This window comes from Leuciscus leuciscus (assembly GCF_965113295.1).
Source record: "Leuciscus leuciscus genome assembly, chromosome: 19".
Lineage (NCBI taxonomy): Eukaryota > Metazoa > Chordata > Actinopteri > Cypriniformes > Leuciscidae > Leuciscus > Leuciscus leuciscus.
In genome coordinates this window covers 2,028,490-2,056,024 of record NC_138743.1, presented here as the reverse complement: position 1 = coordinate 2,056,024, position 27,535 = coordinate 2,028,490, and the positions used below count along the sequence as shown (strand labels likewise).

General features: G+C 42.9%; 2 protein-coding genes across 2 annotated transcripts; one reads left to right on the top strand and one right to left on the bottom strand.

The window, feature by feature from the left end:
- Positions 1 to 576: 576 nt before the first annotated feature.
- LOC309482329 (apolipoprotein B-100-like) lies at positions 577 to 18,773 on the top strand (the record flags this gene model as incomplete). The annotated part of the gene is made up of 15 exons (XM_082147679.1): positions 577 to 659; positions 742 to 887; positions 2,817 to 2,964; positions 9,005 to 9,157; positions 10,929 to 11,053; positions 11,719 to 11,804; positions 11,888 to 12,338; positions 12,697 to 12,808; positions 13,581 to 13,727; positions 14,822 to 15,033; positions 15,111 to 15,306; positions 15,420 to 15,599; positions 15,681 to 15,860; positions 16,555 to 16,722; positions 18,564 to 18,773. The coding sequence occupies exons 2-15, from the start codon at positions 880 to 882 to the stop codon at positions 18,771 to 18,773; spliced, it is 2,376 nt and encodes a 791-aa protein (XP_082003805.1). The 5' UTR covers positions 577 to 659; positions 742 to 879.
- Positions 18,774 to 23,810: 5,037 nt separating this feature from the next.
- Positions 23,811 to 25,586, bottom strand: LOC309482110 (zona pellucida sperm-binding protein 4-like). The gene is made up of 5 exons (XM_082147342.1): positions 24,874 to 25,586; positions 24,644 to 24,801; positions 24,375 to 24,567; positions 24,158 to 24,305; positions 23,811 to 24,072 (listed from the first exon to the last, which is right to left on the bottom strand). Exons 1-5 carry the CDS (start codon positions 24,936 to 24,938, stop codon positions 23,983 to 23,985), a joined length of 654 nt encoding a protein of 217 aa, XP_082003468.1. The 5' UTR covers positions 24,939 to 25,586; the 3' UTR covers positions 23,811 to 23,982.
- Positions 25,587 to 27,535: the final 1,949 nt, after the last annotated feature.

Sequence of the window (27,535 nt, the reverse complement as noted above, 5' to 3'; positions counted from 1 at the left end):
AGGATTGACAGGAGGACCTGGTGGTTAACCGCGTCAAAAGCAGCAGACAGATCCAGCAAGATGAGAACTGAGGATTTGGAAGCTACTCTTGCCAATCTCAGAGCTTCAATAACCGAGAGCAGGGCAGACTCAGTTCAGTGTCCGCTTTTGAAATTAGACTTCTTGTTGTCCAGCTCATTCAAATGTCTCAGCAATGAATGGAAAAGCGTATACCAGTCTGTAGTTTTCTAGAAGTGCTGTATTTAGACTACTAAAGCATTACACATACATTCAAGTTGGTGTTTTTGTACATTTTCATCCCTGACTACAGATGTAATTACAGTGCAAACGCTCAAGTTTTATTTCAATCTAGTAATGTGCATTTGTTTTGTATATTGCAGAAGCTCAGGACGAAGAAGCACCATGCTTGAGTATGTCTCAATTATTCTGCAGAATCTACTGTACATGCAAAACCTACAGTTGCAATGATCTTTATTCAATATTAAATGTCATGTATTCCTGCAGTTTCTCACTTGTGGATAATGTGTATTAAATGAGATGCTCTGCTTCGTCTAGTGGCCAAAAGATACAAGCCCTTCAACAAGTATGAATACTTCTATGAGACAGAGTCCTTGAATGCTTTGAACGGGGCTGTCAACGGTCCCAAGGCCAGCTGCAAGGTACAGTACGAGTCCGTTTCACCACAACAAACTCTAAAGATACTACTGGTTTTTCAGCAACGCAGTGTGAATATCGTATTAGGTTGAGATTGCGGCTCCTGGTGCATGCAGCTACATTGTGCGCACCACTGACTGCACACTGAGTGAAGTGATTGACGTCGATGCAGATGGAAAGCCTGTGTTTGGAGCAGCTGCTGGTGCGGAGGACTTCAAAACCGCCATGGAGAGGTAAAGGACTGTTCACACTTGTTAGGTGAGTTAGTTTTGGCATCTAGAGGCCCTCATTATGTTTCATTTCAGTTTCTCACCATTTGATTATGTGCTATGGTTCTCACCTGTGCCTCATTTCCTGTGAGTGTATTTAAGTTGCTCTGTTCCTCTGTTTAGTGTTTGTTATATTGAGACCAACACCTCCAATCTTTTGGTAAATTCCTCTTTTGATTTTCTCTGGATTTATTTGCTCAGTTTGACTATCTGACTTTTTCATTTTGTTGTCCTTATTTTTTTCCCATGGAAGGTTTGGGATTTTTTTTAATTGACCTTTTTGGAAAACATCATTTACCTTGATGTTTCTAGAATCTCTTTTGGATTTTTTTTGTATCGACTCCTTGGGACAATTTGGAGTTTTTGTTTTGGAATTACATTAAGGAGACATTAAGTGTACTCCCTGACTGAGCTCTCGTTTCTGCAACAGGGTCCTCTACTTTCTCCTTCATTCAGCCCTCACAGCAGGCCCGGATTGGCTAATCGGGAGCACCGGGAGAATTCCCGGTGGGCCGGTCTGTTTTATTGGCCAGGAGGGCCGGTGTTGTCATGGCATTGGGTTGAATATTTTCCCTATAGGCTCCAGTCATAGCAGCCCCACAAAAAATAAATAAAGTCACTTTGTTAGAGATGTGCGAACAAAAAATAAGAGATACAAAACATGGATAATAATAGCCTATAGGCCATAAAGGAAAAAGGCCATAATAATAAAACATCTCTAGAAAAGCGGCCAAATAGCCTACGAGTCAGGGCCGTACCGACCATTGAGGTAATTTTTCCTGAGTGTAGCGGCAGCCTATAATGAACATTGTGAAATAATTGCCTAATATTAACTCTAATTTGGTGCTGCAATGATTTGCATATCGCGACGATAACCGACCTCATCATCTGAGCTGCTTCAGCACTCAAACACCGCTCGTCAGAAATGGCAAAATGTTTGATATGACCGATCAAAGCAAGCGGGATTTATGTTCACAGAAGCGCGAGCAGCGGCCGCGCGCGAATCCCAACGCGACGCTTCACGAGATAAGGTGCACGTTGCTAAACTAAACAGCTGTTTTAAGATAGAAATTTTAAACGACCAACATAAATAATCACTTTGCAAAGACTGTATCAATCTAAGCTCAGCTTCAGGAAGGGGAGATTTACAGGTAAAGATAAAGAGATTGAGAGAAGAAGAACGAGAGAAGGAGATGGAGATGAGAGAGGAGAGCAGGTAGAGCAATAGCCTATTGCATACTGACTGTGCCCATAATGAGAATAACTTTATTACAATGGATTCCTATTTAACACAGATGTTCTTTGCCAATGACCCCCTAGCAAGATCACTTTTGGGACCTCTGTATTTATAAAACCCTGTGTAGCCTACTGATATTGCACGGAATAGAAAATTATATTTTTGAAAAATACAATGAATTGCAAGGCTGAACAGAACAGTGCACTATTGCAGACTTAAGGCCCGTACACCGTACACACCGGGACGAATTTCGCGGTGTGTACTCAATCCCAATTCACCCCTTGGCCCTTGACCCCTCCGTTTTGCGTGTTCCCATGAAGGGGTAGGGTTGTCTCGATTCTCTTTTGGTTGGAGGGGGTAGGGGTAGGGGTAGGGAGAAGGGCCAGATAGCCCTTGAAAGATTGGGCCTTATATACTGAGGGTTTAATTGCATTAATTTAATAGTCAGTCGGGAACTAAAGTGGGCCGGTCTAAGGCATGAAACTCCAGGGCTGAAAATGAGTCCCACTCCGGCCCTGCCTCACAGATTTGTTCTAACCTTGGATCTGACAACACTAACAATAACTAGGGTGCATCTCAATCAGCAGCCTAGGGCTTATAATTCAGTTACTGGTATCAGATGGTCATATTCAGCAGACTCGTCTCTCTTTGTTCAGACGCTCTCTGAAGTTCACCATTGAGGGAGACGATGACATCAAGCTTTACCCTGAGGAGGACGAGCTGATAAACATCCTCAACATCAAGAGGGGAATCATCTCTGCTCTTGCCGTCCCAGTGCTTAAGGAGGACAGGAACAAAGACATGGTCTGTTGCAGGGCTGCAAGATTTATCAAAATGAAATCGGTATTGTGATATGGTTTATTGCGTTTGTCAAATCGCACAGGCTGCAATTTAATTACGGTAAATAAATAAATAAATATGTGTTACTGGTTTCAGAGTGAAGTACGTAATCTACACCTAATATCAGAATCAGAATCAGAATCAGAAAGAGCTTTATTGCCAAGTGTGCTTGCACCCACAAGGAATTTTTCTTGGTACTGAAGCTTCCAGTGCACATATACAAATACAAATACAACAAGAAACATAGTAATACAAATTCTAAGAATAAAATATATTTAAAAAAAATAAAATAAAAATAGTATAAAAAGTAAAAAAAAAAGGGGTCACAGTTGGGTTTAGTCTGAATAAACATTTACAGATTATGAACATATTTACAGTATTTTGAGAAGTATGAATAATATAAATATAAATATCACCTGAGTTAAAGAATATTACACTAGACAGTGGGAGTCTAGTGCATGTTACAGATTATGAACATATTTACAGTATTTTGAGTAGTATGAATAATATAAATATAAATATCACCTGAGTTAAGAGAATATTGCACTAGACCAGGGTTCACCAATCTCGGTCCTGGAGGGCCGCTGTCCTGCAGAGTTTAGCTCCAACTCCAATTAAACACACCTGAACCAGCTAATCAAGGTCTCATTAGGCATACTAGAAACTTTCAAACAGGTGTGTTGGAGCTGGTTGGAGCTAAACTCTGCAGGACAGCGGCCCTCCAGGACCGAGATTGGTGAACCCTGCACTAGACAGTGGGAGTATTGCACTTACAGGCATATGCCTTGGGGGGCATGTTAAGTGTTCAGAAGGGAAATGGCCTGTGGAAAGAAACTGTTCCTGTGCCTGGATGTTCTTGTGGCCAGTGATCTGTGTCGCCGTCCTGACGGTAACAGTTCAAACAGGGGGTGTCCAGGGTGAGTGGAGTCTGTGATGATTTTACCTGCTCTCTTCCTCACTCTGGAAGAGTACAGGTCCTGGGGGGTTGGCAGGGGGGCACCAATAATCCTCTCTGCTGTCCGGACTGTCCGTTGTAGTCTCCTGATGTCCGATTTGGTAGCTGAACCAAACCAGACAGTGATGGAAGTGCTTAAAACAGACTCAATGACGGCTGAGTAGAACTGGATCAGCAGCTCCTGTGGCAGATTGAACTTCTTCAGCTGGCGAAGGAAGTACAGTCTCTGCTGGGCCTTTTTCACAATGGAGTCAATGTGATTTGCCCACTTCAGGTCCTGAGAGATGGTAGAGCCCAGGAACCTGAATGACTCCACTGCTTCCACAGTGCTGTTCATGATGGTGAGAGGGGGGAGTGCTGGGGATTTTCTCCTGAAATCCACAATCATCTCCACTGTTTTGAGCGTGTTCAGCTCAAGGTTGTTATAGCTGCACCAGACAGCCAGCTGTTCAACCCCCAGTCTGTAAGCAGACTCGTCACCATTTTGGATGAGACCGATGACGGTGGTGTCGTCTGCAAATTTCAGGAGCTTGACAGAGGGGTCTTTAGAAGTGCAGTCATTAGTGTACAGGGAGAAGAGCAGTGGGGAGAGAACGCACCCTTGGGGGGCGCCAGTGCTGATGGTGAGGGTCCTGGATGTGAGCTTCCCCAGTCTCACTCGCTGCTGCCGGTCGGTCAGGAAGCTGGAGATCCACTGACAGATTGAGGATGGCATGGAGAGCTGAGTCAGTTTGGCTGTGAGAAGATCAGGGATGATGGTATTGAAGGCCGAACTGAAGTCCACAAATAAGATCCGTGCATAAGTCCCAGGTCTGTCAAGATGTTGCAGGATATAGTGCAGTCCCATGTTGACTGCATCATCCACAGACCTGTTTGCTCTGTAAGCAAACTGAAAGGGATCCAGAAGGGGTCCAGTGATGTCCTTCAGATAGGCCAACACCAGTCTTTCAAACGACTTCATCTTGGGTTAGTCCCAACTAACTTGGGTTAGTTACAACCCAATATTGGGTTGTAACCCATAATATCATGGGTTACAAGCATGTGAATGAACCAAATGCTGAGTTTCAGTCTGAAAACAGAAGCGTATATTTTTATTTGCTGGCAACTCGTAAAAAAATTAAAAAACCTTGGTGGGTGACTGTTTAAAAATGAAGAAATTAAGATGTAAATATTTGAATTGTAATTTTACAGTAAAATAAAATAAATTGTAGTAGTTGATTTTTATTTTATTTTACATTAGTTTTATCAATATATTTCTTATTGAAACACCGGGAATGTGGTCTATGAAAACTCAAGTAGAGAGATTTCTATTTTTGAGCACTTTCAAAAATATATCTATTTTTAACAGTGTAGAATTTACTTTGAAACAATTTTCACTCAGTTAATTTCACAAATAATAACAAAGAAATGTCTCGGTTACATATGGTAACCCTCGTTCACTGAGGGAGGGAACGGAGACGTACGTCATCTGGTGACGGATGAATAGGAATCTCGCTAGAGAGGCCAATCCACTTTGAGTGAAACTAAAACAAGCCAATACACATTGGCGTGCAATCATTTGCATCAGCTGTGCAGCCTCGCAGCTCGGGTATAATAAGTAGCTGGTGATGATTGCACTTCAGTTTCTTACTGAGGAGCCAAGCCTGAAAAGCTGGTCGCCCCAGTGGGCAGCAGCAGATGTGGCGACGGGACGTACGTCTCCGTTCCTTCCCTCAGGGAACGAGGGTTACCATATGTAACCGAGACGTTCCCTATCGTCCGGTCACTATGACGTACGTAGTCTGGTGACGGACAAATAGGAATCCCTACCAAAGCGCCACAGCTGCTGCACCCCATCCAGTGCCCTGTGTAAGCCTCCACACCTTCTTGCCTAGAAGGACGATAGGAGAGGGCTTACACCGAGAGTATCTGACACTGTTGTTCCGTGATAACCCATACAGTGAGATTCTTGGATAACACTGGGAAAGCGTGCCCGATCTGAGGGAGGGGAATGCTGCGGGAGCCACATTCTTAAAGAGAGAGTTATGTGGGAATATAAATATGGACTAACCCAAGGGTTGTACTGCACATGAATAGTGGGTGACTTAGCCCAAGGGAAGACACGGGCTTCCGTGAGGAGCAGCCGTGGAGAATATACTGTACACACATGGGATCCCCGTAGGGTCAACCATGTGGGACCCAGCCTAGACCCGGTTCTCAAGGATTCAGCGGATAAAGGTCTGGCACCGGACGCTCCGCCATGTCCGGGCCAAGGGTGATGGAGGACTCAACAGGTTTGACTCTGGAGCAATAAGGATGCACAGTAGGGTGCAGCAAGCCGACAGAGCCGGTACTCACAGTGCTTCTACCAGTTTAGGGTGAGAACACGGGAGGACACGGGCTCTACACGTAGGCTATAGTATCTAGCGAATGTTTTAGGTGTCGCCCAGCCCACAGCTCTACAGATATCTGTTAGCGAGGAGCCACGTGCCAGCGCCCAGGAGGATGCAATGCCTCTCGTGGAGTGTGCATGCAACCTGAGCGGGCAGGGTACGCCTTGAGCTTGGTAAGCCAAGGCGATGGCATTCACTATCCAGTGGGCCATCCTCTGCTTGGAGACAGCCTTCCCTTTCTGCTGGCCTCCGTAACAGACAAAGAGCTGGTCTGAGGTCCTGACGCTTTGAGTTCTGTCCACGTACATACGCAGAGCGTGAACGGGACAGAGCAAAGCCAGGGCTGGGTCTGCCTCCTCCAGGGGCAGCGCTTGCAGTTTCACTACCTGATCTCTAAAGGGAGTGGTAGTAACCTTGGGCACATAGCCAGGCCGGGGTCTCAGTACAACATGGTTGTCACCCGGCCCGAACTCTAGGCACGATTCGTCGACCGAAAATGCTTGCAGGTCCCCTACCCTCTTGATCGAGGCCAGTGCAATCAGCAGCAAAGTCTTCAAGGAGAGAAGCTTTAAGTCTGCTGACTGCAAAGGCTCAAAGGGAGCATCCTGAAGTGCTCGAAGCACCAGGGAAAGGTCCCAAGAGGGTATGGAGGGGGGACAAGAAGGATTTGAACGTCTCGCCCCCCTAAGGAACCTGACGACCAGGTCGTGCTTTCCAAATGTTTTGCCATCTATGTGGTCATGATATGCTGAAATAGCGGCAGCATGTACTTTGAGGGTGGGTCGAACATCTTCGGGGGTCCTCTCTGCAAGAGGAACACCACTCGACAAACAGGTTCCACTTCAAGGCATATGCATGTCTCGTAGACGGCGCTCGCGCAGAAGTGATGGTCCAGGGACCAGATATGGAGTTTCCAGAGGTCCAGACGCGGGTGCCATAGGGTGCCCCGTCTCCGAGTCAGAAGATCCTTCCTCAGAGGAATGGGCCAGGCAGGGACTGTCACGAGCATGAGTTCTGGGAACCAAGTCCGGGTGGGCCCAAGTCCTCGTCCTACCTGACTTTGCACAGGGTCTGTGCAAGTAGGCTCACTGGGGGAAATGCATATTTGCGGAGGCCCTGGGGCCAGCTGTGTGCCAGTGCGTCCGTGCCGAGTGTTCCCTCGGTCAGGGAGTAAAACAACTGGCAGTGGGAGGTCTCTGAGGAGGCAAACAGGTCTACCTGAGCCTCCCCGAACTCTCTCCAGATCAGCTGAACCGCCTGGGGGTGGAGTCGCCATTCTCCCGGGAGCACAGCTCGTGACAGCTCGTCGGCCACACGGTTGAGCACATCGGGGATATACATAGCTCGAAGCGACCTGAGATGTTTCTGACTCCAGAGGAGGAGATGGCGGGCGAGTTGTGACATGCGACAGGAGCGTAGACCACCTTGACGGTTGATGTACGCAACGGTCGCAGTGTTGTCCGTACGGACCAGCATGTCTCTGCCCTGTAGCGGCCTCTTTAAGCGGCTCAGAGCGAGACGTACTGCTAGCAACTCAAGGCAGTTGATATGCCAATGCAGTTGGGGGCCCGTCCACACCCCTGAAACTGCATGCCCGTTGTACGTGGCACCCCAGCCGGTGGCAGAGGCAACTGTGAATACCACAGCATGCCTGGACACCTGTTCCAAGGGGACTCCTGCCCGAAGGAACGAGGGGTCTGACCACGGGCTGAAGGTCTGGTGGCACGCCGGTGTGATTGTCACCCGGTGAGTGTCGTGATGCCACGCCCATCTCGGGACTCGGCCGTAAAGCCAGTGCTGAAGCGGTCTCATATGGAGCAGCCCGAGCGGAGTTACCGCTGCTGCCTCTGCCATATGCCCCAGGAGCCTCTGAAAGAATTTCAGTGGGACCGCCGTCCTACCTTTGAACGTGTTCAAGCAGTTCAGCACCGACTGAGCGCGTTGCTCTGTGAGGTGCGCTGTCTGTGCGACCGAATCCAACTCCATACCGAGAAAAGAGATCTTCTGCACGGGGGTGAGTTTACTCTTTTCCCAGTTGACCTGAAGGCCCAGCTGGCTGAGGTGCATGAGCATGAGGTCCCTGTGTTCGCATAACTGATCTTGAGAGTGTGCTAGTATGAGCCAGTCGTCGAGATAGTTGAAAAATGCGAACGCCCTGTTCTCTCATGGGAACAAGGGCCCCCTCCGTGACTTTCGTGAAGACACGGGGAGACAGGGACAGCCCGAAGGGCAGGACCTTGTACTGGTATGCTCGACCCTCGAACGCAAAGCGCAGAAATGGCCTGTGTCGAGGAAGAATCGAGACATGAAAGTACACGTCCTTCTTTAGCGAGATTCCTATTCGTCCGTCACCAGACGGCGTACGTCGTAGTGACCGGACGATAGGGAACCTCAAATAACACATTGAATTAAACGTGAAATTTTGAAGTAGAAAAACTGAAACAGTATTTTCTTGTAAAACGTACTCCAATAACCTTTTATTTAGAACTTCCAAATAAATTCCTAAATCATTCAGCATTCAGCAAATTCCAGCAAATTTTTAAATCGCAATATATATCACAGAAAACCAAAATATCGCAATGCCAGTTTTCGGGATTGTGTAGCCCTGGTCCTTTGATAAACTTAAAAGACGCTCATGTCAAATCCACTTCTAACATTCAGAACGTTTCTATTCCAGCCCACCATCTACGGTCTGTGTAAGACTGACTATGTCGTGAACACCAGAGAGGACGTCGACACCGAAGTCACCCTTAGAAGAGACTTGTCCGATTGTGACAAGTCCAGGCCAGTCGAAGACCACACCAGTCCCCTCACCCTCATCACCGGCATGGTGAGTTCAGAGACCTAGAACTAAAGTGCTCCATTATGCTATTTTAAAGGTTGCTAATTTTGTTTTTGAGTTTTACTTTCAACCAATGCTTTGATTGGTCAGATGGCCCAGTCTGCTGTGATTGGTCGGAAACCATTAGCATATCTGAATGTCAGCTCTTTCTCAGCACTTGATACGCAGTGATACAAACAGTAACGAAGGCCAGCTGCAAAAATAACCCTGTCCACGCCTTTTCAGCGCACATTTTTTTTCTGCGTGTCTTGAAAATCTTGAAAATAGTTTTTTCAACGCCAAAAGAGGGTTTGCGCTGGTGCAAGCTGTTAGTAAATCTGGCCCAATAACTCCATTTATCTGCACTTCGATCTTTGCAGACCTTTTACATTCACAAACAACTCTATTACACACAGGGACGTGCACAGGGGGGTTGCTCAGGTTGCCCGGGCAACTGCCCATATGCCCTTCTCGACTCACGTTGCCCTTCCGAGGAAAAAAAAAAAAAAAAAAAAAAAAAATCGTACAATGGATGCAGAATTTCACGTAGGCCTAGATAAAAAAATAAATAAAAAAAAATCGTAAAGCCTCATTCTCTTCCATTCGGGCACCGAAAGTGAAAGTCAGTAGGGGAAGGGCAAACTCTGCAGCGCTGCACGCGACCGGTGTATCACGCAATCATGCTACAAATCATGCGTAGTTGGCCCAGTTACCATACGTACCATCAGAACTGAATACGAGCAAGAAGCACAACTGAATGTACGGGAAGCCAAAAGGTTAAAAAAGGATTGTATTTTTTCCTGAAATTTAAGCGTTTTTTTTAATATTTATTTTTTAGAAGCGAGTTTTTCCCCATCTGTCAATTCAATCCAGATTATTTCTTTTCAAATAAAACAAAACAAAAAAAACAACAACAATAAACAATAATATGAGGAATTCTTTTTCTCATGTGTATTTTGGTGACATTTAACATATTGTTAATACATTTTGTATACTGTTACCAAAGTTGTATATCATAAACCTGTCATCTCTGACGTTTTGCAATCTTTATAAATAATAATAAGACCATAATATGAGGCATTGAGTTTGGACATAAACACCGTCAGATAAGGCAATTTGTATGGGCAAAATTCAACTGAATATATTCAGACATAATACAAAAACTATGAACAAGTGCAAGATTAATTCAATTCACAGAAATATTACTGGAGTGTGAGATAGGATATTGATAGGGATATTGATGTAGGGATTTTCATGACTCAAGTCATGTTTTTCTGTTTTATTTTTAGTAGTAGTTAAGGTGATTGAGAGCTGTATTTCAGTTTTTTACTTCTTTGTGTATATATATTTTAATAAATACCCTGTTATTCTCAGTCCTTCATATAGAGGAGGGAGGGGGGGTCCCTTTTTTCAGGTCAGAGCAACTGCCCCTCAAAATTCCTGTGCACGTCCCTGATTACACACTACATATGGATAATATTTGGAAACATTTACTCACATGCAATAGCGAGTGGGCATTGATACTTTTTCCTATGCAATGATGTTAGCCAATCAGTGGTTCTTTACTGACAAGCCTAAAACTAACTTTTTGCCACACCTGCCAGCCATAAATATATATAAATATATGACAATTAGTTATAGAAGGAACCTCAAGGAACATATTAAAAATAATAATCATTAAAATAATTAAAAAAATCCATGTCATGAACCCTTTAAAACCCACGAGTTTTAGAGACAAGTAGGTTGAGATGTCCAATGTTTGTCCTTCTCTCCTCCCAAGAAATATAAACTTGCTCAGCTGATCAGAAGCAACCAGACCTGCATCTACAAGTTTAATAATGAGCAGCACCACATGACTTCTGGAACTTGTACCGAAAAACATGTTCTTGCGCTCTTTTCACATAAGTAAGTGAAATAATAAATTCCTGTAGCTCATGTAAATGTAGTGCATAGCTCTAGCAATGCCAATGTCATAACTTGGATTTCAGCAAGTTACATCCATTTTTTACATTCAAATAGTGTGAGGTAAGATCTAAGTACCTAAACAATATTCGACACTGTTTTATCATAGAAATGTTAATAACAGTAAAATTACTTGAATTACTTGTACAACAAACAACTTGAATTCTGCTTTTTTAAATTGAAAATATATACTAGTCTGAATCATTTAAGTGATTCATAACTTAATGTCATGAGACAAGAAATATTTTGCTGTTTTGTCCGTGGGGAACTGATTGGATGGCTGTGGTTTGCTATTGGCTGATCTCATGTGAGTGACAGGTTGCCCCGCCCTTGCCATCAGATAAGAGAAGAGATGTCGCCACAAGAGGGAGAGGAAGTTCTTATTCAAGATTTCGAGGAACATGAATTTAACAAAATAATGATGTGCACAGATAAATAATTTATAATAAATACTGTGATATTCCATGAAAAATAAGAATTGTCCATTTTGACTTTCATAGTAACTTTAAATGCTTTGGATAAAAGCATCTGCTAAATGCATAAATGTACATTAAGTATTTTGGATGCTCATACACTGATGTTTGTCTCTATGACTTTGACTCAACCAGGGGAGAATATGGAGTGGTCAGTACTGGCAAACAGGCCTTGACCCTTCTGGGAGTTGCTAAGTACAGTGACAGAGTCTTTGACCACAGTAAGAGAACATCTCTTTGGTATGAATGTTCATAATTTGCTTGCCTGTCAAACTGAATGCAAAATGCACTGTTATTCCTCCAGATATGGCCAACATGAAACCCCTCCATCCAGACAGAAGTGTTGACATGAGCCCCATCCAGGATAAAGAAGCCGCTCTTGTTGTTCTGAGGGAAATTGCTGGGCTTTCTAAGACCAACGATGGACGTAAGAGAGCCCACTTGGCCCACAAGCTCGTAGCCGTGATCCGCAAGATGGAAGCTGAAACCTTGACGGCTGTTGTTCCCGAGGCATTGGAAATCTCTCAGTCTTTGACGTACCAGGCTTTGCTACAGTGCGGTACACCAGAATGCAGCAGTGCAGTCATGCAGATATTCAAGACCTTTGACAAGTTCTCGGGTGAGATTGACGCTGCTGTATATGCCATGGGAATGATCCCCCGGTCCTCCCGCGTCCTTGTGAAGGAAATGTTGGCGATGGCAAAGTTCAAGCCAAGCAAACCCATCTACTACGCTCTCAGTAATGCTGTGAGAAGGTGAGGGACAACTGTAGTAATGTATTCCATTGAAAACTTTAGATTAAGGTAAAAATAAATCGTCAACTAACATATGAGCTGTAGTTCAAACAATTAAGGATTGGCCAAGATCTTGGCTTCCATTCCAAGGGAATGCGTGCACAATGTTATTATTCCAAAATTTTGATTGGTAATGTTTACCTTGAATACGGTGGATAAAAGTGTTTGCCAAATGCATAAATATAGTACTTTTTAATTTGCAACCATGTGAAAAGACATTTTCAGACAAACTACAGTTTTGTCTCACTGACTGTTGTCCATGTTTCACGCAAGTGAACTTTTCATCAAAACAACATCTTTATTCTTTGTGTGACCCAAGGCTCTTTGAGACGGATGGAGTCACAAGTGAGATCCAGGCAGTGGCTGATTACGCCCTTGAACAGATCGGTGATTGCACAGGTGACCAGGAACACGTCTTTCTTTCTTTGAAGGTATGTTCACACAAATTCCTACATGTTAATAAATTCAACTTCAGACTCTACAACTAAAGCCCTATTCGGATGGTAATTGTTTCTCAAGGTGACACAACATTTACAGGAGTTAGACTGTGATTTTATTGCCGTCTGATTCCAGAATGTCTGTGTTTTTCTCCCACTATCTGCATAAAAATTCCCAGCTAAATTCCTGTCTGTTTTTTGACGAACACCAAGGTCGTTTTGGTAATTTTATTGCCATCCTAATCCATAAGAAGTGATCAATCAAAAAGTTGTTCTTTGAATTATTTTCGACCAATGCCAAGCACTGTACAGTAACTGTTGTGCTTCAGAGTAATGTGTGCATGCATTTTAAGGAAAAACTTTGTAAATAATTTTTGATAGACCAAATCGTATGTCACCATAATCATGACTCGATGGTACTTGCAAGGATGGTACTAGCAGGCCAGGGTCATGGTTGAGGCAGCACAGGGAGCAGAGCAGAGCCAGGAAGAGCCAGTGGAAGGAGAAAGGCAGATGCAGGACGTGACACAGCCTCCCCCACCAAAAAAGACAGCGTTAGAAGATCTCCTTGGGAGCTCCTACACTACTGTTGTTGAGACAGTGCAGTCCAGCAGAGGGATTGAAATGGAGATACTCTCCTACAGAAATGGGATTCCTATCCCACTCAACAGAAATGAAAAATTGAGTTTTTGCTTATAACTGCTGAACGGTTTGGCCAAACATCATGAAATTGGTCTTGTTAGATTATCATAAAAGTCTATTACAGGTCATTGGCAACATGGTGGCTGCACTGGGAGCTGTGCGTCCTGCTTTGCAGTCGTCTGTTATTCAATGCATCAAGCAGCCGGCTGCCTCCCCTGCAGTCCAACAGGCCGCGGTCCAGGTCTACAGACAGATTCCTGTACCTGAAGAGGTGAGCTGTTAAATAAACCCACAGCTCTTGGTGAGTTTGAAGTCAGTCTAAAATAGGGCTGCACAATATTGGAAAATACTGACATTGCGACATTTTGTGATATATATTGCGATATATATTGAAAAAAATGCAGGAAGTTTCTCCCGATGACTCTAATAGTTCTATTTGTAGAGAATGAATCATTCTAGAATGAGTGGGGTTATTTAGTTGGGAAGTTCATCTGCATAGAAAATATTAAAAAAAAGATTTTGATGGGTTGCTGGCAAATAAATAAATGCACTGCTGGTTTCAGAGTGAAGCCCTATGTTACACGCGTGCAGCTCACAGAGTCTCAGAACATCATGATTAACAGTAATTAGCTCTTTTTCCATCCAAAGTTGCGAATGCGGTCAATGTGTATTAGAAAACAAAATCGTCACTTTCTGGGAAATTGTAGCAAAATATCTGTAATAAAAAGGCTGCAATTGGGTAAGAAACTATGACTCTTTTTTCCTACATTATAAATGACTTGATATCATGTTTCCTTGCGTTCGGATTCCTTTTGTTTGTGAACGCAATCATCTGAGACGCTTCTAGGTAATTAAACCAAATCATTCTTATGACAGCCTTTGGCTCAGGCATTTCAGGTCAAACCAACCTCTGAGATTCTGCGATGCAATTGGTCTACTGGTTAGTACGGTTATCCAATCACATCCCCTGGAGGCAAAGTCACCTGAGTTTTTTTATTGCACATAAAGGGATTTATTAGGTAAATGTGTTTCCATCGTAGTTTATGCGCATGTTTTCTTATTGGAAAAAAAATGATCCACCTCAATAAGTGCATACGTTTTTTTATGCAAATTATTAGAATCTATCTGCATCTTGGCGTTTCCATCCAGCAATATCCCAAACATAGATGGGTAGAAACAGCTAATGAGACTCTGAAACACTGTATCATTTAATAAATGTGTGTAAATGACGTACATCACTCTGAAACTGGTTGAACATGTGTTTACTTAATTAAATCACATTATGCGCGATTGACAACCGCGCTAAAGACATATCGCGTTATATGTCACAGCCCTAGTCTAAAGGTCATTTCATGGCTCTTACAGGGCCGAGAGGTGCTCATGCATGCTATTCTGGACAGAGCCGCATCTGTACAGAAGCGTATAGCTGCGTATCTCATCTTGATGAAGAACCCCACGCCTGCTGAACTCGCTCAACTGACAGCGGCTCTCCTTGTTGAGGAAAATCCTCAGTTCAAGAGCTTTATCATCTCTCATATCAGCAACATCTTGAGCTCTACAGCACCAGAGACCCTGGAGTAAGTAATAAATTTAATGGGAAGAACCTAATCTAATTTTCAGAAGAAAAGGTAATCTTGTTTTGTTTACTCCCTAGCTTGAGACAGAAGATTCGAGAGGCCTTTCAAGGCAATGAAATTGAAATGCTAATGGGACCAAACGAACTCTCTCGGTACTACAGACTTGGATCTTTAGAGGGAAACATGATCTTTGAATCTCCTAATGAACTTCCAAGGGAGGTCATGCTGGAGATGACCTTGAATGCTTTTGGATTTGATATGGACTTGTTTGAGGTACAGAGGTCAATAAAAGTCCAACATTTACTTGATTATGGCCCTATGAAATCTGTTTGATTTTTGCCAAATTCTGTTTGCCATAATCAAGCTGCCCTAATTCTTGCTTTCAGATTGGCATAGAGGGAAAGGGCTTTGAGCCCATTGTGGATGCTCTCTTTGGTGACGATGGATTCTTCCCAGATACTATCATGAAGACTACCTTATATGCCACCGACAAGATGCCCGTCGAACTCAATGAGGTCTTAGACAACATGCTGCCGTTCATGGGAAACGATAGGAAGAAGAGACAGGTATTAAATGTAGTGAAAGTTGTAAATGGATGTATTTCTTCACAGCTGGATTCCAATCTCAATCTCTTCTTTGTGCTGTAGGCTTCTCAAAACATAGTCAATGAAATCAGTCATAATGTCAACAAGCTTATCGAGGACTTAAAGGCCCAGGATGCTCCTGAAGCAATGGTGTACCTCAAGCTTCTGGGTGCTGAACTTGGGTATCTTGATACAAAAGATGGCAAGATGATTCACAATCTCCTTAAGATGATCCCCACTGACGTGAGTACAGCTTTACCAGCCACAGTTGTCATCACATGGATTCTGTCATCAGAATTAGTAATCTAAACAAGGCAGTTGTTATATCAACTTTTTAATAACACAATTATGTTTCTACTCTAATTTGTTGTTGAAATATAAGTAAACTGTGGCTGTACTAAAACTTGTTTTCGTGACAGATTTATTCAAACATACGTTGTAAAAATATAATGAATATGTAATATAGTGCATATATTTATCAAAATGCATTTTTCTAGCTGACTATCAAGTTTATGGTAATTGAATGGCTTAAAAAAATAAAAAAATCCTGTGAAAATAATTTCTTCATGCCTTAAAAATAGCTTCAATGTAACAACACCCTTGCGTCATTTAGTATGGAATAAAGAATATGCAAATTAGTCCCCGCCTCCACACACTCACATAAAAAATTTGACAATCCTGATCAGTATCGATTAAAAAAGAGAAATCGACATTGTTAATCCAGCACTAGCGTCCACACAGCTGACATGTTTACCCATTGTAGTTTATCCAGGTTGTGGAACAAAATAGACGCTGAACATGCCATTAGAAAAACGCTAATTAAACGTTACTGTTTGGGTCAATGATTTCTATCCTCCAAAACCGTTTCCCCAAAACAACAATTTTCAGTCACCGAAATTTCTTTGCATTACTAATCAGCATTATATTTTTGAAATAGTTCCTCAAAAGACTGCTCTCAAGTGTCGACAATGAGCTTTTCCTTCACTACATCTTCATGGATAATGCGTTTTATCTGCCCACCGGAGCTGGCTTTCCACTGAGAGTGGCTCTGTCTGGTACCTTTACTCCTGGAGTCAAAGGAGGATTGAGCTTTAATCCAGTCAGGGTGAGTCCAACACACTTCAGTCGTGCGCGTGTTATTGTCAACAACAAATTATCTTCCATTTCTACTATTGTGCTCTAAGATGTGTTCATGTAAGCTGTTGTCTATGTAAATATATTGTACAATGTAATTTATTCCTGTGATCAAAGCTGAATTTTCAGCATCATTACTCCAGTCTTTAGTGTCACATAATCCTTCAGAAATCATTCTAATATGATGATTTGATGCTCAAGCAACATTTCTGATTTCAGTGCTGAAAACAGTCATATTTTTGTGGAAAAGTGATATATTTTTATTTTTCAGGATTCTTTGATGAATAGAAAGTTCAAAAGAACAGCATTTATTTTAAATAGAATCTTTTGTAACATTATAAATGTTTTTTAATGTCACTTTTGAGCAGTTTGATGCCTCTTTGTATAAAAGTATAATTTTTATTATTTGTTTTTAAATCTTACTTGACCAAAAATTTTAAATGGTAGTGTTTCACGGTTTCCACAAAAATATGACTGAACACTGATGATAATCAGAAATATTACTTGAGAATCAAATGTTATATTTAATGAGTTCCTTCTTAGAAAGACACCATGTCTGGAACAGAAGCAACTTTTGCACCACTTCTGGCCACAGTACCTCTTGCGGCCTGGACATGTGCCACACAGGATTCGAACACACGACCTGAAAGGTTCGGGGCTCGTGGCACAGGGTTTAGCAGCTTACAATACTCAGTTGATGCTAACTCACCGAACTGCAGAGGAGAGCCTTCGGTGTGAGACTGAGGACACAACAGCATTACTTAGCATGTTAACCAGATTAGCATGCTAAGCTAGTTTAATGCTAATGTAACTTATGATTAACCTGATAGCTGAAGAGCCAGATTTGAAAGAATGGTATCTGGTTAGCAATTAGCAAGGTCAACTTTGTAGACAAATATCTCAGGAACGGTGGTGAATATCAAAACTCTGTTCTATTTTTGCAAAAAAAGTATATCTCTGGAACACAAGGTGGCACTGTGTTCAAACTTCTCGGGTACCTTCAGGACATACCCTTGATGATCCCTACCATATTTAGTGAAGATATGTAAAATTGTAAAAGATATAGCAATTTATGTCAAAATTCTAAATGGTGGACACATGGTTTATCCAATCCTGTCACGACACAAGGAATCCATAGAAACCAAAGATTATGATTTTCTGACAAACTGTTCAAAAGTTATGAGCAAAAATTGCCATTTTTCAGATCTCATGACCTGTAGGTGACGCTGTTCCCAAATTTGGAATGGTCCCTCAGAAACTATTTTTGTTTCAATTGATCAAAGTTTAGCCAAGATAAAGCCTCTGAACCAATTTTGAGTCGACCTCGTTAAGTTTCTGACATAACTTTTGAACAAAGTTATCGGCAGAGTCTTAATGTAAGATATTGAATGCGATCTGCATAATGAGAGAAATCAGGTGTACTAAATTTTTCTAGAACAAAAGGTTCAAAAGTTAACACCCTTTCATAATAGAATTTTGAACTGGTGGTGGGGCTATAGAGTTGGTCCTAGAGACTCCAAAATTGGTCCAATTACTATTTTTTACCATCCCTACAAGTTTGCCAAATGTCATAATTTTCCTATGTTCCAATAATTGGGCTGCTATAGACTCCCATTCGGGAGGAATAAGAAAAAGAAAAATGAAAATAGGGACTTGGCCCCTAATTAAAGTTTACTATATATTCACATAGAAAACAGCTGTTTTACATTGTTATTATATATTTTTTTTTTTTTATCAAATAAATGCTAAAACAATCTTAATCCAAACTTTTGACTGGTAGTATACTAACATGAATTAATGACTACACCACAGAGGGAATTTGCTTTGACCCTGTCTGCTGGTATTGAGTTTGTGACTGAGATTGGGACTCACTTCCCCGACTATGTTCACTGTGGTCTGGAGATGCACACGAACATCTATCATGAGAGCGGTGTTAGAGCAAAGCCCTCTGTGACCGACAGCCAGCTCAAGCTCTCCATTCCAGCTCCTCATGGGCCAACTGAGCTCATTAGCGTCACGTAAGTGAAACTGGATTATTAATGCATAAAGGATTTAAAAGCCCTTCATGTAAAAGGGAGTAGGGCTCACAATAATGGTTAAACTGATAATCATGATTATTCTCATTTTAAATTTTTACAGTTCATCAGAATTATTGCACTTTCATTTGACCAAGAGAAAGTCAACTCATATGCAGGATTTATTTTCCAGATAAGTTGATTACGACTCTGTAAATCATAATTGTGAGATTTAAACTCAGAATTGCAAGAAAAGAACTGTGAAATGAAGTCACAATTACCTTTATATATTTGAATCCTTGGCAGAATTAAATGGTTTGAAAAGACAGAATTGCGAAAAAAAAAAAAAAAAAAAAAGTCTACACCCTGCAACAAAATATTGAGCTATACAGTAGCATGGGTCCCAGGTTAGCAACTGGAGCTTGACAAGTAGTTCAGTTAAATGGCTCGGGCAGGAACTTGGCGTGTTTAGTTCAAGTCAAGCACCCCAGTCAGAATGAACAACCTTGCTAAAAAAAAAAAAAAAAAAAATTTTAGTAGTGTGGCCCAATAAATAAAACTGAGAACAGTCATGAAAGATCCAACTCCAGTTGAAAAATCAATTCCGAAGAGACCCTGTTGGGTTTCATGCAATTTATTCAATCGAAATTCACATAAACACCACAGTTTGCCCACTAGAGATGGTCTTGATGGCAGTGTCTCTTCCAGTAAAAAAAGATTTGTAGAAGCATGAGCATTTTAAATACCAAATTCTCACGGTTTCTGAAGTCGGTTTACAGCAAGCACTCACTTTTCCTAGTGCAGCTTTGCTCACAGAAGCCAGAAGAGGGATGACACACCTCTGTCCTACAGTGGATGGAGATCTAACAGAGGAGGAAAGGATTTAGATGTAGAATTCACCATAAAAAGCACTAATATTAAGGGTTGAGGTAAGGCTGCAGAGCATACGGTTTCCTGCAGAGGAGCCAGTGATGCTGGATCTACAAATGTGAACATCTTCACAAAACACTTGTAGTGGGCCGGGAACTGAAGACCAAACGATCCAGCCACTGGAACCAATGTGGTCAGGTAACGATCATCCTGGTAAGGGCATCTGAAAGGCAAAGAGGGAATCAGAAATGCCGTACAGCACACTAGATGGATAAAGACTGGCCTTACTCACCCATCAACCAGACAATGGTTCTGCACAGCCTTTGGTGACACATTGACCATTTGCCAGTCTAAGTTCCACCCTGAGGGTTCCAGAAGCAGCTACTGGTGGAGGTGGAGGAATGGTGTTGACCTCCACAACCAGAGCTTCCACAGAGGTACCAGAGTACATACACAGGAAGAGAAGCCTGGACAACAAACAGTGAGCTTGTAGCATTTGTCAATGATTCACATTAATGATAAATCATACATCACTTACTCAAAATGGCTGTCCCTTGTGATGGAACCAAGTGGTCCGATACCCATTTCATACGAGGAGGTCATTCTGTTTTCATACGCCACATATCCACTGTCCTCCTGCAAATAGTAAAACTGTTAGCACCCAATCCATTCTAAGCCATGCAGAACAAAACCACAAGCAGCTACTCGCCATCATGCTTGTGCCACATGCAGTGACAGGGAACTGGTATATAGCAAAGAAAGGTGTGGATCCCACTGGACTGCAAGCTGGATCACTTCCACCCAGGAGACGGACTGAATCCAGGCAGCGTGACATCTCTAGCCATCACTACTACAAACTGACCATCTCTTATACACTGGACAGTCACTGGAACAAGAGCAGGTTATTGCTGAGGATCAGTTTAACCTGAACACCTTCACATTGACTCAACAATTACCTGCCTTCCCATAATAACACTGCTGTCCATTATAGCAGTTGACAGCAGCACACTGAGCACCACTGATACCAGGTGGTCCACATTGAATCTGCTCATAATCAGCTACAGTACATTTGTCAAGGGGCTTTGCCTGTGCCACTGGCTGCTTAGGCTGAAACTGCTGAGGAAACTGTTGACTAGCTTGTTATTGACCTGACTGAGGAAACTGTTGACTAGCTAACGATTGAACTGGTTTTTGAACCTGCTGAGGAAACCATTGACTAGCTTTCTGTTGAACCTGCTGAGGAAACCATTGACTAGCTTGCTGTTGAACCTGCTGAGAAAACCATTGACTAGATTGCTGTTGAATTGGCTTTTGAACCTGCTGGTCAGTTTGCTGGAACATCAGGGCTTGAGGATTCTGGGGCAGATCACTCCACTTCAGAACAGCATGACTGAATACACAAAGTGCCAGAGACTGAACAGCACACCAACTTCTTGCCATTGTTCAACAGCTTCACACTGCTGAGGTGCTGCCCTTTGGTCTTTTTGTACTCTACAGACTTTGGCTAATTAATGATAATCCCTCCCTCTTCATTAACAGTCATGATTCTCCAGACTTGCACGAGTGGGAGTTTATACAACTAGGGCTGCGTTCCAGTCCACTTTTAGACACGCACTTGCGAACTTCCCTGAGCACTTCCCCTCGGGGGAATCCCTGCCGCCATTTTGAAGTGCGTTCCACTTCGTGAAGTGGACGAGGGAAGTTTATATGGACAGACCCTCGTTCCCTCGATTTTGACAGAGGGAGCGAGTCTACTTCATATGTACACTTCAGGCACCTATATGTCCCACAATGCAGTACGATTGTGACGTCACCACAAATCTCGTCTAATCACCACCACAACAAACAACTCTATGATATATTAATTATATATTTTTTAATTTAAAACAACCCAAGTCCAAGTACACCTATATACATTTGGATGCTGAATTAAACAAATTATTAAAGGGGGAAAACAAATGTAAATAATAAATCAACTCCATAGCTGATTCCAAGTGATCAAGGGCTTAGGACGTTCCAATTCAGCCCATTGCAGTTTCCGCCAGTAGTGGGCACTCGTGCAACGTAAGCAATGACGCACATCCGAGTGAACGAGACGGAGGGGAGTTAGCGAATGAAGGGCATGGCAATTTTGGACTGGAATGCAGCATAGGTGATTCTATTGTTTCTTAAAAGTCAATTTTTCCCTTTTGAACATACATAAAACCACATTGAGCTGAATTCAGAATAGTATGCTAGTACTATTTCTGCCATTCTGAATGCAGCCTTTTTTTTATATTAGATGTTTTTGCTATTCTGGATTGTTTTTTCTTTTTCTTTGAAACACATCATAGTTTTCTTATGGCAACAGGCCTGTATATTTTAAGAAAATTTAAAGGGATACTTCACCTCTGGAACGATGAATGTGTATTTAAAATGGGTCATTTATGTAGTAGAAATGTGAAATTATTTTTGAATTTGGAGCCTTCTAGACTGAGAAAAAGCCAGAAAATGTATTTTTGGCTCATGTGGATGAAAGACAACAACTCCCAGAATGCACTTGCTTCGCTGCCCTACGAGGCCACTCCCAAGCCACGCCTTCCGGTAAGAGAGCGCAGTTAAACAACTAGGCTACTAGTTGACTCAAAACTTAAAAGACGCCGTTTTATCGTGAGTCTCCGTGACGAGTCTGCCCGGGATTTCGAGATCGCCCAAAATGTCCGGGATTCGGCTTTTGCGTTCTACAGTCGCCATTCATTATGTTTACTGTGGCGAGCAGGACGAGGCTGAGGGGCGCGGGAGAACGGCGCGATTACTGATGAGCGACACCGGTCTCGTAGGCTCTCTCTCACGGAGGAGCGGGAAATTTTCTTAGCAATGCTAAAACGCACATCAACCGATCACTTGTTTAACGTTCATGTAAACACTACATTCAGATTCACCAATCGGAATGAATTCAGTTAGATTGAAACAAAAGGTGTGCATGTAAACAATGAATGGCGACTGTAGAAAGCAAAAGCCAAATCCCGGACATTTTGGACGATCTCGACGGCCGGAAAAAAAGAGGATGGTAACCCCTACTACTCAGCTTTCTCCACAGAACAAAAGCCTGATAGCTTAGCTTCCAAAAAAAGATGGCTGACACTATTTGTACATTCTGTGAGTGAGATCCCACCCCCTATGGGTGGGTTGAAAACATGCAGAACTAGCTCCTAGCACTGGCTGTAGTTTCTAGCCTCTGGCCAAAAAGTCCTCCGATGACGCAAAATGACGTTTTTTGCGTCATGGAAGGATTTTTTCCAGACAAAAAATAAATAAAAATACATGAAATCCCTCATCTCAGGGGGATATGAGGGAGGGAAGCACAGTAATTTGAAAATACTACAGGTTTTCTACTGATACAAAGCTTAATGCCTTTAAATCACACCTGCTAGCGCACTTCTTCAATGTTTACGTACTAGGTCAGCGGTAGAGTACACCGTTTTGTGGCTGTTCGAACACATTCAACCACATGAGCATCTACTCTATGAAAGCAATCTGGTCGAATGTGTTGGACTACCTCCGGAAGTGGCCAAAAATAGACAAGCTCCAAAAAAATAGCCCCTTTTTACACCTTCATTTACCACAGTCCACCTGTGATCCGATTTACAAAAATGCTTCTTAGTACCAGGTGTAAACAAGGCCTTGGACAGCTACCTAGTTGGGATACAACAGTTTAGGGATTAATGCTTAAATGAAAGTAGTCTACATTACTGGGACTAGCCTGAAAAAAAGAAAATCAGTATCAACCTGCACTCATCCTTTATCCCAAGATATTATTCTATACTTGCGTGACTGTAAAAAAGCGTGACTGTAAAAAAGCACTACAAAAAGCCAACGAGTGACCTCAAGAGAGGGGTTTGGGCATCAATATATGCAGTTATGCTAGTCCAGCCATAAAGTCGTATGTAAAGCCTCAAACAGACAGAAGCTAAAACCTTAATTTGATATGTGAAACATGAACAGGGGCCCAAGTTAACGACTAGAACTTGGCAAATGGTAAAGTTAAATGGCTTAGGCAGAAACTTGGCTTGTTTTAGTTCAAGTCAAGAATCTCAATGCACAAAAGAAAAAGGTTTAGTAGTGCAGAAGTCAAACTGAGAACAGTCATGAAACATCCAACTCCAGACAGAAATGAATAGCAAAGAGAAACATGTTGAGTTTCATGAAGTTTATTAAAACACTTAAATTCACTTGACCAGGTTAACTTGTCCACTAGACACCACAGTTTGCCCACTAGAGATGGTCTTGACGTGCGTGTCTCTTCCTGTAAAAAGTGGTAGAAGCATGAGGGGCATTCAAATAAATTCTCAGTTCCTGAAGTCAACTTACAGCAAGCACTCACTTTTCCTAGTGCAACTTTGCTCACAGGAGCCAGAGGAGGGATGGCACACCGCTGTACTACAGTGGATGAAGATCTAACAGAGGGGGAAAGGGTTAAGCCATAGAAATCACTGTAAAAAGCACTAATATTAAGGGTTGAGGTAAGGCTGCAGAGCATACGGTTTCCTGCAGAGGAGCCAGTGATGCTGGATCTACAAATGTGAACATCTTCACAACAAAGCGCTTGTAGTGGGTCGGGAACTGAAGACCAGATGATCCAGCCACTGGAACCAATGTGGTCAGGTAACGATCATCCTGGTAAGGGCATCTGAAAGGCAAAGAGGCAGTCAGAAATGCCTTACAGCACACTAGATGGATAAAGACTGGCCTTACTCACCCATCAACCAGAAGATCCCATTGGGGTAGACTGAGTGGACTGGGGGTTGATGTCGCCCAGCAACGTCCCAGCATCAGGACAATGTTGGGGTCGGTCCTCTCCAAAATGTGCACCTCAACATACACAGGCTCCCGCAGGACTTTTGTAACTGGATAATCAGCATCACTGTAGTAGGACGTGTACGCCTCGTCCCCTGAGGAAGAATGCAGTGTTTAACTAGAAACTGGAGTTTTAGAAAGGCTTTAGGCATACTTGGGACCAACACTTACCTTCTGCACAGCCTTTGGTGACACATTGACCATTTGCCAGTCTAAGCTCCACCCTGAGGGGTCCAGGAGCAGCTACTGGTGGAGGTGGAGGAACGGTGTTGACCTCCACAACCAGAGCTTCCACAGAGGTACCAGAGTACCTACACTGGAAGAGAAGCCTGGACAACAAACGGTGAGCTTGTAGCATTTGTCAATGATTTTACATTTATGATAAAGCATACATCACTTACTCAAAATGGCTGTCCCTTGTAATGGAACCAAGTGGTCCGATACCCACTTCATATGAGGAGGTCATTCTGTTTTCATACACCACATATCCACTGTCCTCCTGCAAATAGTAACATTGTTAGCATCCAATCCATTCTAAGCCATGCAGAACAAAACCACAAGCAGCTACTCGCCATCATGCTTGTGCCACATGCAGTGACAGGGAACTGGTATATAGCAAAGAAAGGTGTGGATCCCACTGGACTGCAAGCTGGATCACTTCCACCCAGGAGACGGACTGAATCCAGGCTCAATCGAGGCAGCGTAACATCTCTAGCCACCACTACCACAAACTGACCATCTCTTATACACTGGACAGTCACTGGAACGAGTTACAAGAGCAGGTTATTGCTGAGGATCAGTTTAACATGAATGCCTCTACACTGACTCTACACTCTTACCTGCCTTCCCATAGTAACACTGCTGTCCGTTAAAGCAGCAGTTGATAGCAGCACACTCAGCACCACTGATACCAGGTGGTCCACATTGAATCTGCTCATAATCAGCTACAGTACATTTGTCAAGGGGCTCTGCCTGTGCCACTGGCTGCTTAGGCTGAAACTGCTGAGGAAACTGTTGACTAGCTTGCTGTTGAACTGACTGAGAAAACTGTTGACTAGCTTGCTGTTGAACTGACTGAGGAAACTGTTGACTGGCTTGCTGTTGAACTGACTGAGGAAACTGTTGACTAGCTTGCTGTTGAACTGCCTGAAGAAACTGTTGACTAGCTTGCTGTTGAACTGCCTGAGGAAACCATTGACTAGCTTGCTGTTGAACCTGCTGAGGAAACTGTTGACTAGCTTGCTGTTGAACTGGCTTTTGAACCTGCTGAGGAAACCATTGACTAGCTTGCTGTTGAACCTGCTGACTAGCTTGCTTTTGAACTGGCTTTTGAACCGGCTTTTGAACCTGCTGAGGAAGCCATTGACTAGCTTGCTGTTGAACCTGCTGAGGAAACTGTTGACTAGCTTGCTTTTGAACCTGCTGAGGAAACCATTGACTAGCTTGCTGTTGAACCTGCTGAGGAAACCGTTGACTAGCTTGCTTTTGAACTGGCTTTTGAACCTGCTGAGGAAGCCATTGACTAGATTGCTGTTGAACTGGCTTTTGGACCTGCTGAGGAAACCATTGACTAGATTGCTGTTGAACTGGCTTTTGAAACCGCTGGTCAGTTTGCTGGAACATCAGAGCTTGAGGATTCTGGGGCAGATCACTCCACTTCGGAACAGCATGACTGACCGCACAGAACCAAACACAAAGTGCCAGAGACTGAACAGCACACCAACTTCTTGCCATTGTTCAACAGCTAGTCACACTGCTGAGGTGCTGCCCTTTGGTCTTTTTGTACTCTACAGACTTTGGCTAATTAATGATAATCCCTCCCTCTTCATTAACAGTCATGATTCTCCAGACTTGCACGAGTGGGAGTTTATACAACTAGGGCTGCGTTCCAGTCCACTTTTAGACACGCACTTGCGAACTTCCCTAAGCACTTCCCCTCGGGGGAATCCCTGCCGCCATTTTGAAGTGCGTTCCACTTCGTGAAGTGGACGAGGGAAGTTTATATGGACAGACCCTCGTTCCCTCGATTTTGACCGAGGGAGCGAGTCTACTTCATATGTACACTTCAGGCACCTATATGTCCCACAATGCAGTACGATTGTGACGTCACCACAAATCTCGTCTAATCACCACCACAACAAACAACTCTATGATATATTAATTATATATTTTTTAATTTAAAACAACCCAAGTCCAAGTACACCTATATACATTTGGATGCTGAATTAAACAAATTATTAAAGGGGGAAAAAAAATGTAAATAATAAATCAACTCCATAGCTGATTCCAAGTGATCAAGGGCTTAGGACGTTCCAATTCAGCCCATTGCAGTTTCCGCCAGTAGTGGGCACTCGTGCAACGTAAGCAATGACGCACATCCGAGTGAACGAGACGGAGGGGAGTTAGCGAATGAAGGGCATGGCAATTTTGGACTGGAATGCAGCATAGGTGATTCTATTGTTTCTTAAAAGTCAATTTTTCCCTTTTGAACATACATAAAACCACATTGAGCTGAATTCAGAATAGTATGCTAGTACTATTTCTGCCATTCTGAATTCAGCCTTTTTTTTATATTAGATGTTTTTGCTATTCTGGATTGTTTTTTCTTTTTCTTTGAAACACATCATAGTTTTCTTATGGCAACAGGCCTGTATATTTTAAGAAAATTTAAAGGGATACTTCACCTCTGGAACGATGAATGTGTATTTAAAATGGGTCATTTATGTAGTAGAAATGTGAAATTATTTTTGAATTTGGAGCCTTCTAGACTGAGAAAAGCCAGAAAATGTATTTTTGGCTCATGTGGATGAAAGACAACAACTCCCAGAATGCACTTGCTTCGCTGCCCTACGAGGCCACTCCCAAGCCACGCCTACCGGTAAGAGAGCGCAGTTAAACAACTAAGCTAGGCTACTAGTTGACTCAAAAGACGCCGTTTTATCGTGAGTCTCCGTGACGAGTCTGCCCGGGATTTCGAGATCGCCCAAAATGTCCGGGATTCGGCTTTTCAGAACAAGAGCCTGATAGCTTAGCTTCCAAAAAAAGATGGCTGACACTATTTGT

What these genes read in the sequence shown, in the direction of transcription:
- LOC309482110 (XM_082147342.1), bottom strand. Translation starts at nt 24,938, where the DNA reads ATGACCTCCTCATATGAAGTGGGTATCGGACCACTTGGTTCCATTACA. An exon ending in TGGGATCTTCTGGTTGATGG is followed by an intron (nt 24,306 to 24,374) that starts GTGAGTAAGGCC and finishes TTTGCCTTTCAG; the next exon opens with ATGCCCTTACCAGGATGATC. An exon ending in TGGCTCCTCTGCAGGAAACC is followed by an intron (nt 24,073 to 24,157) that starts GTATGCTCTGCA and finishes CCCCTCTGTTAG; the next exon opens with ATCTTCATCCACTGTAGTAC.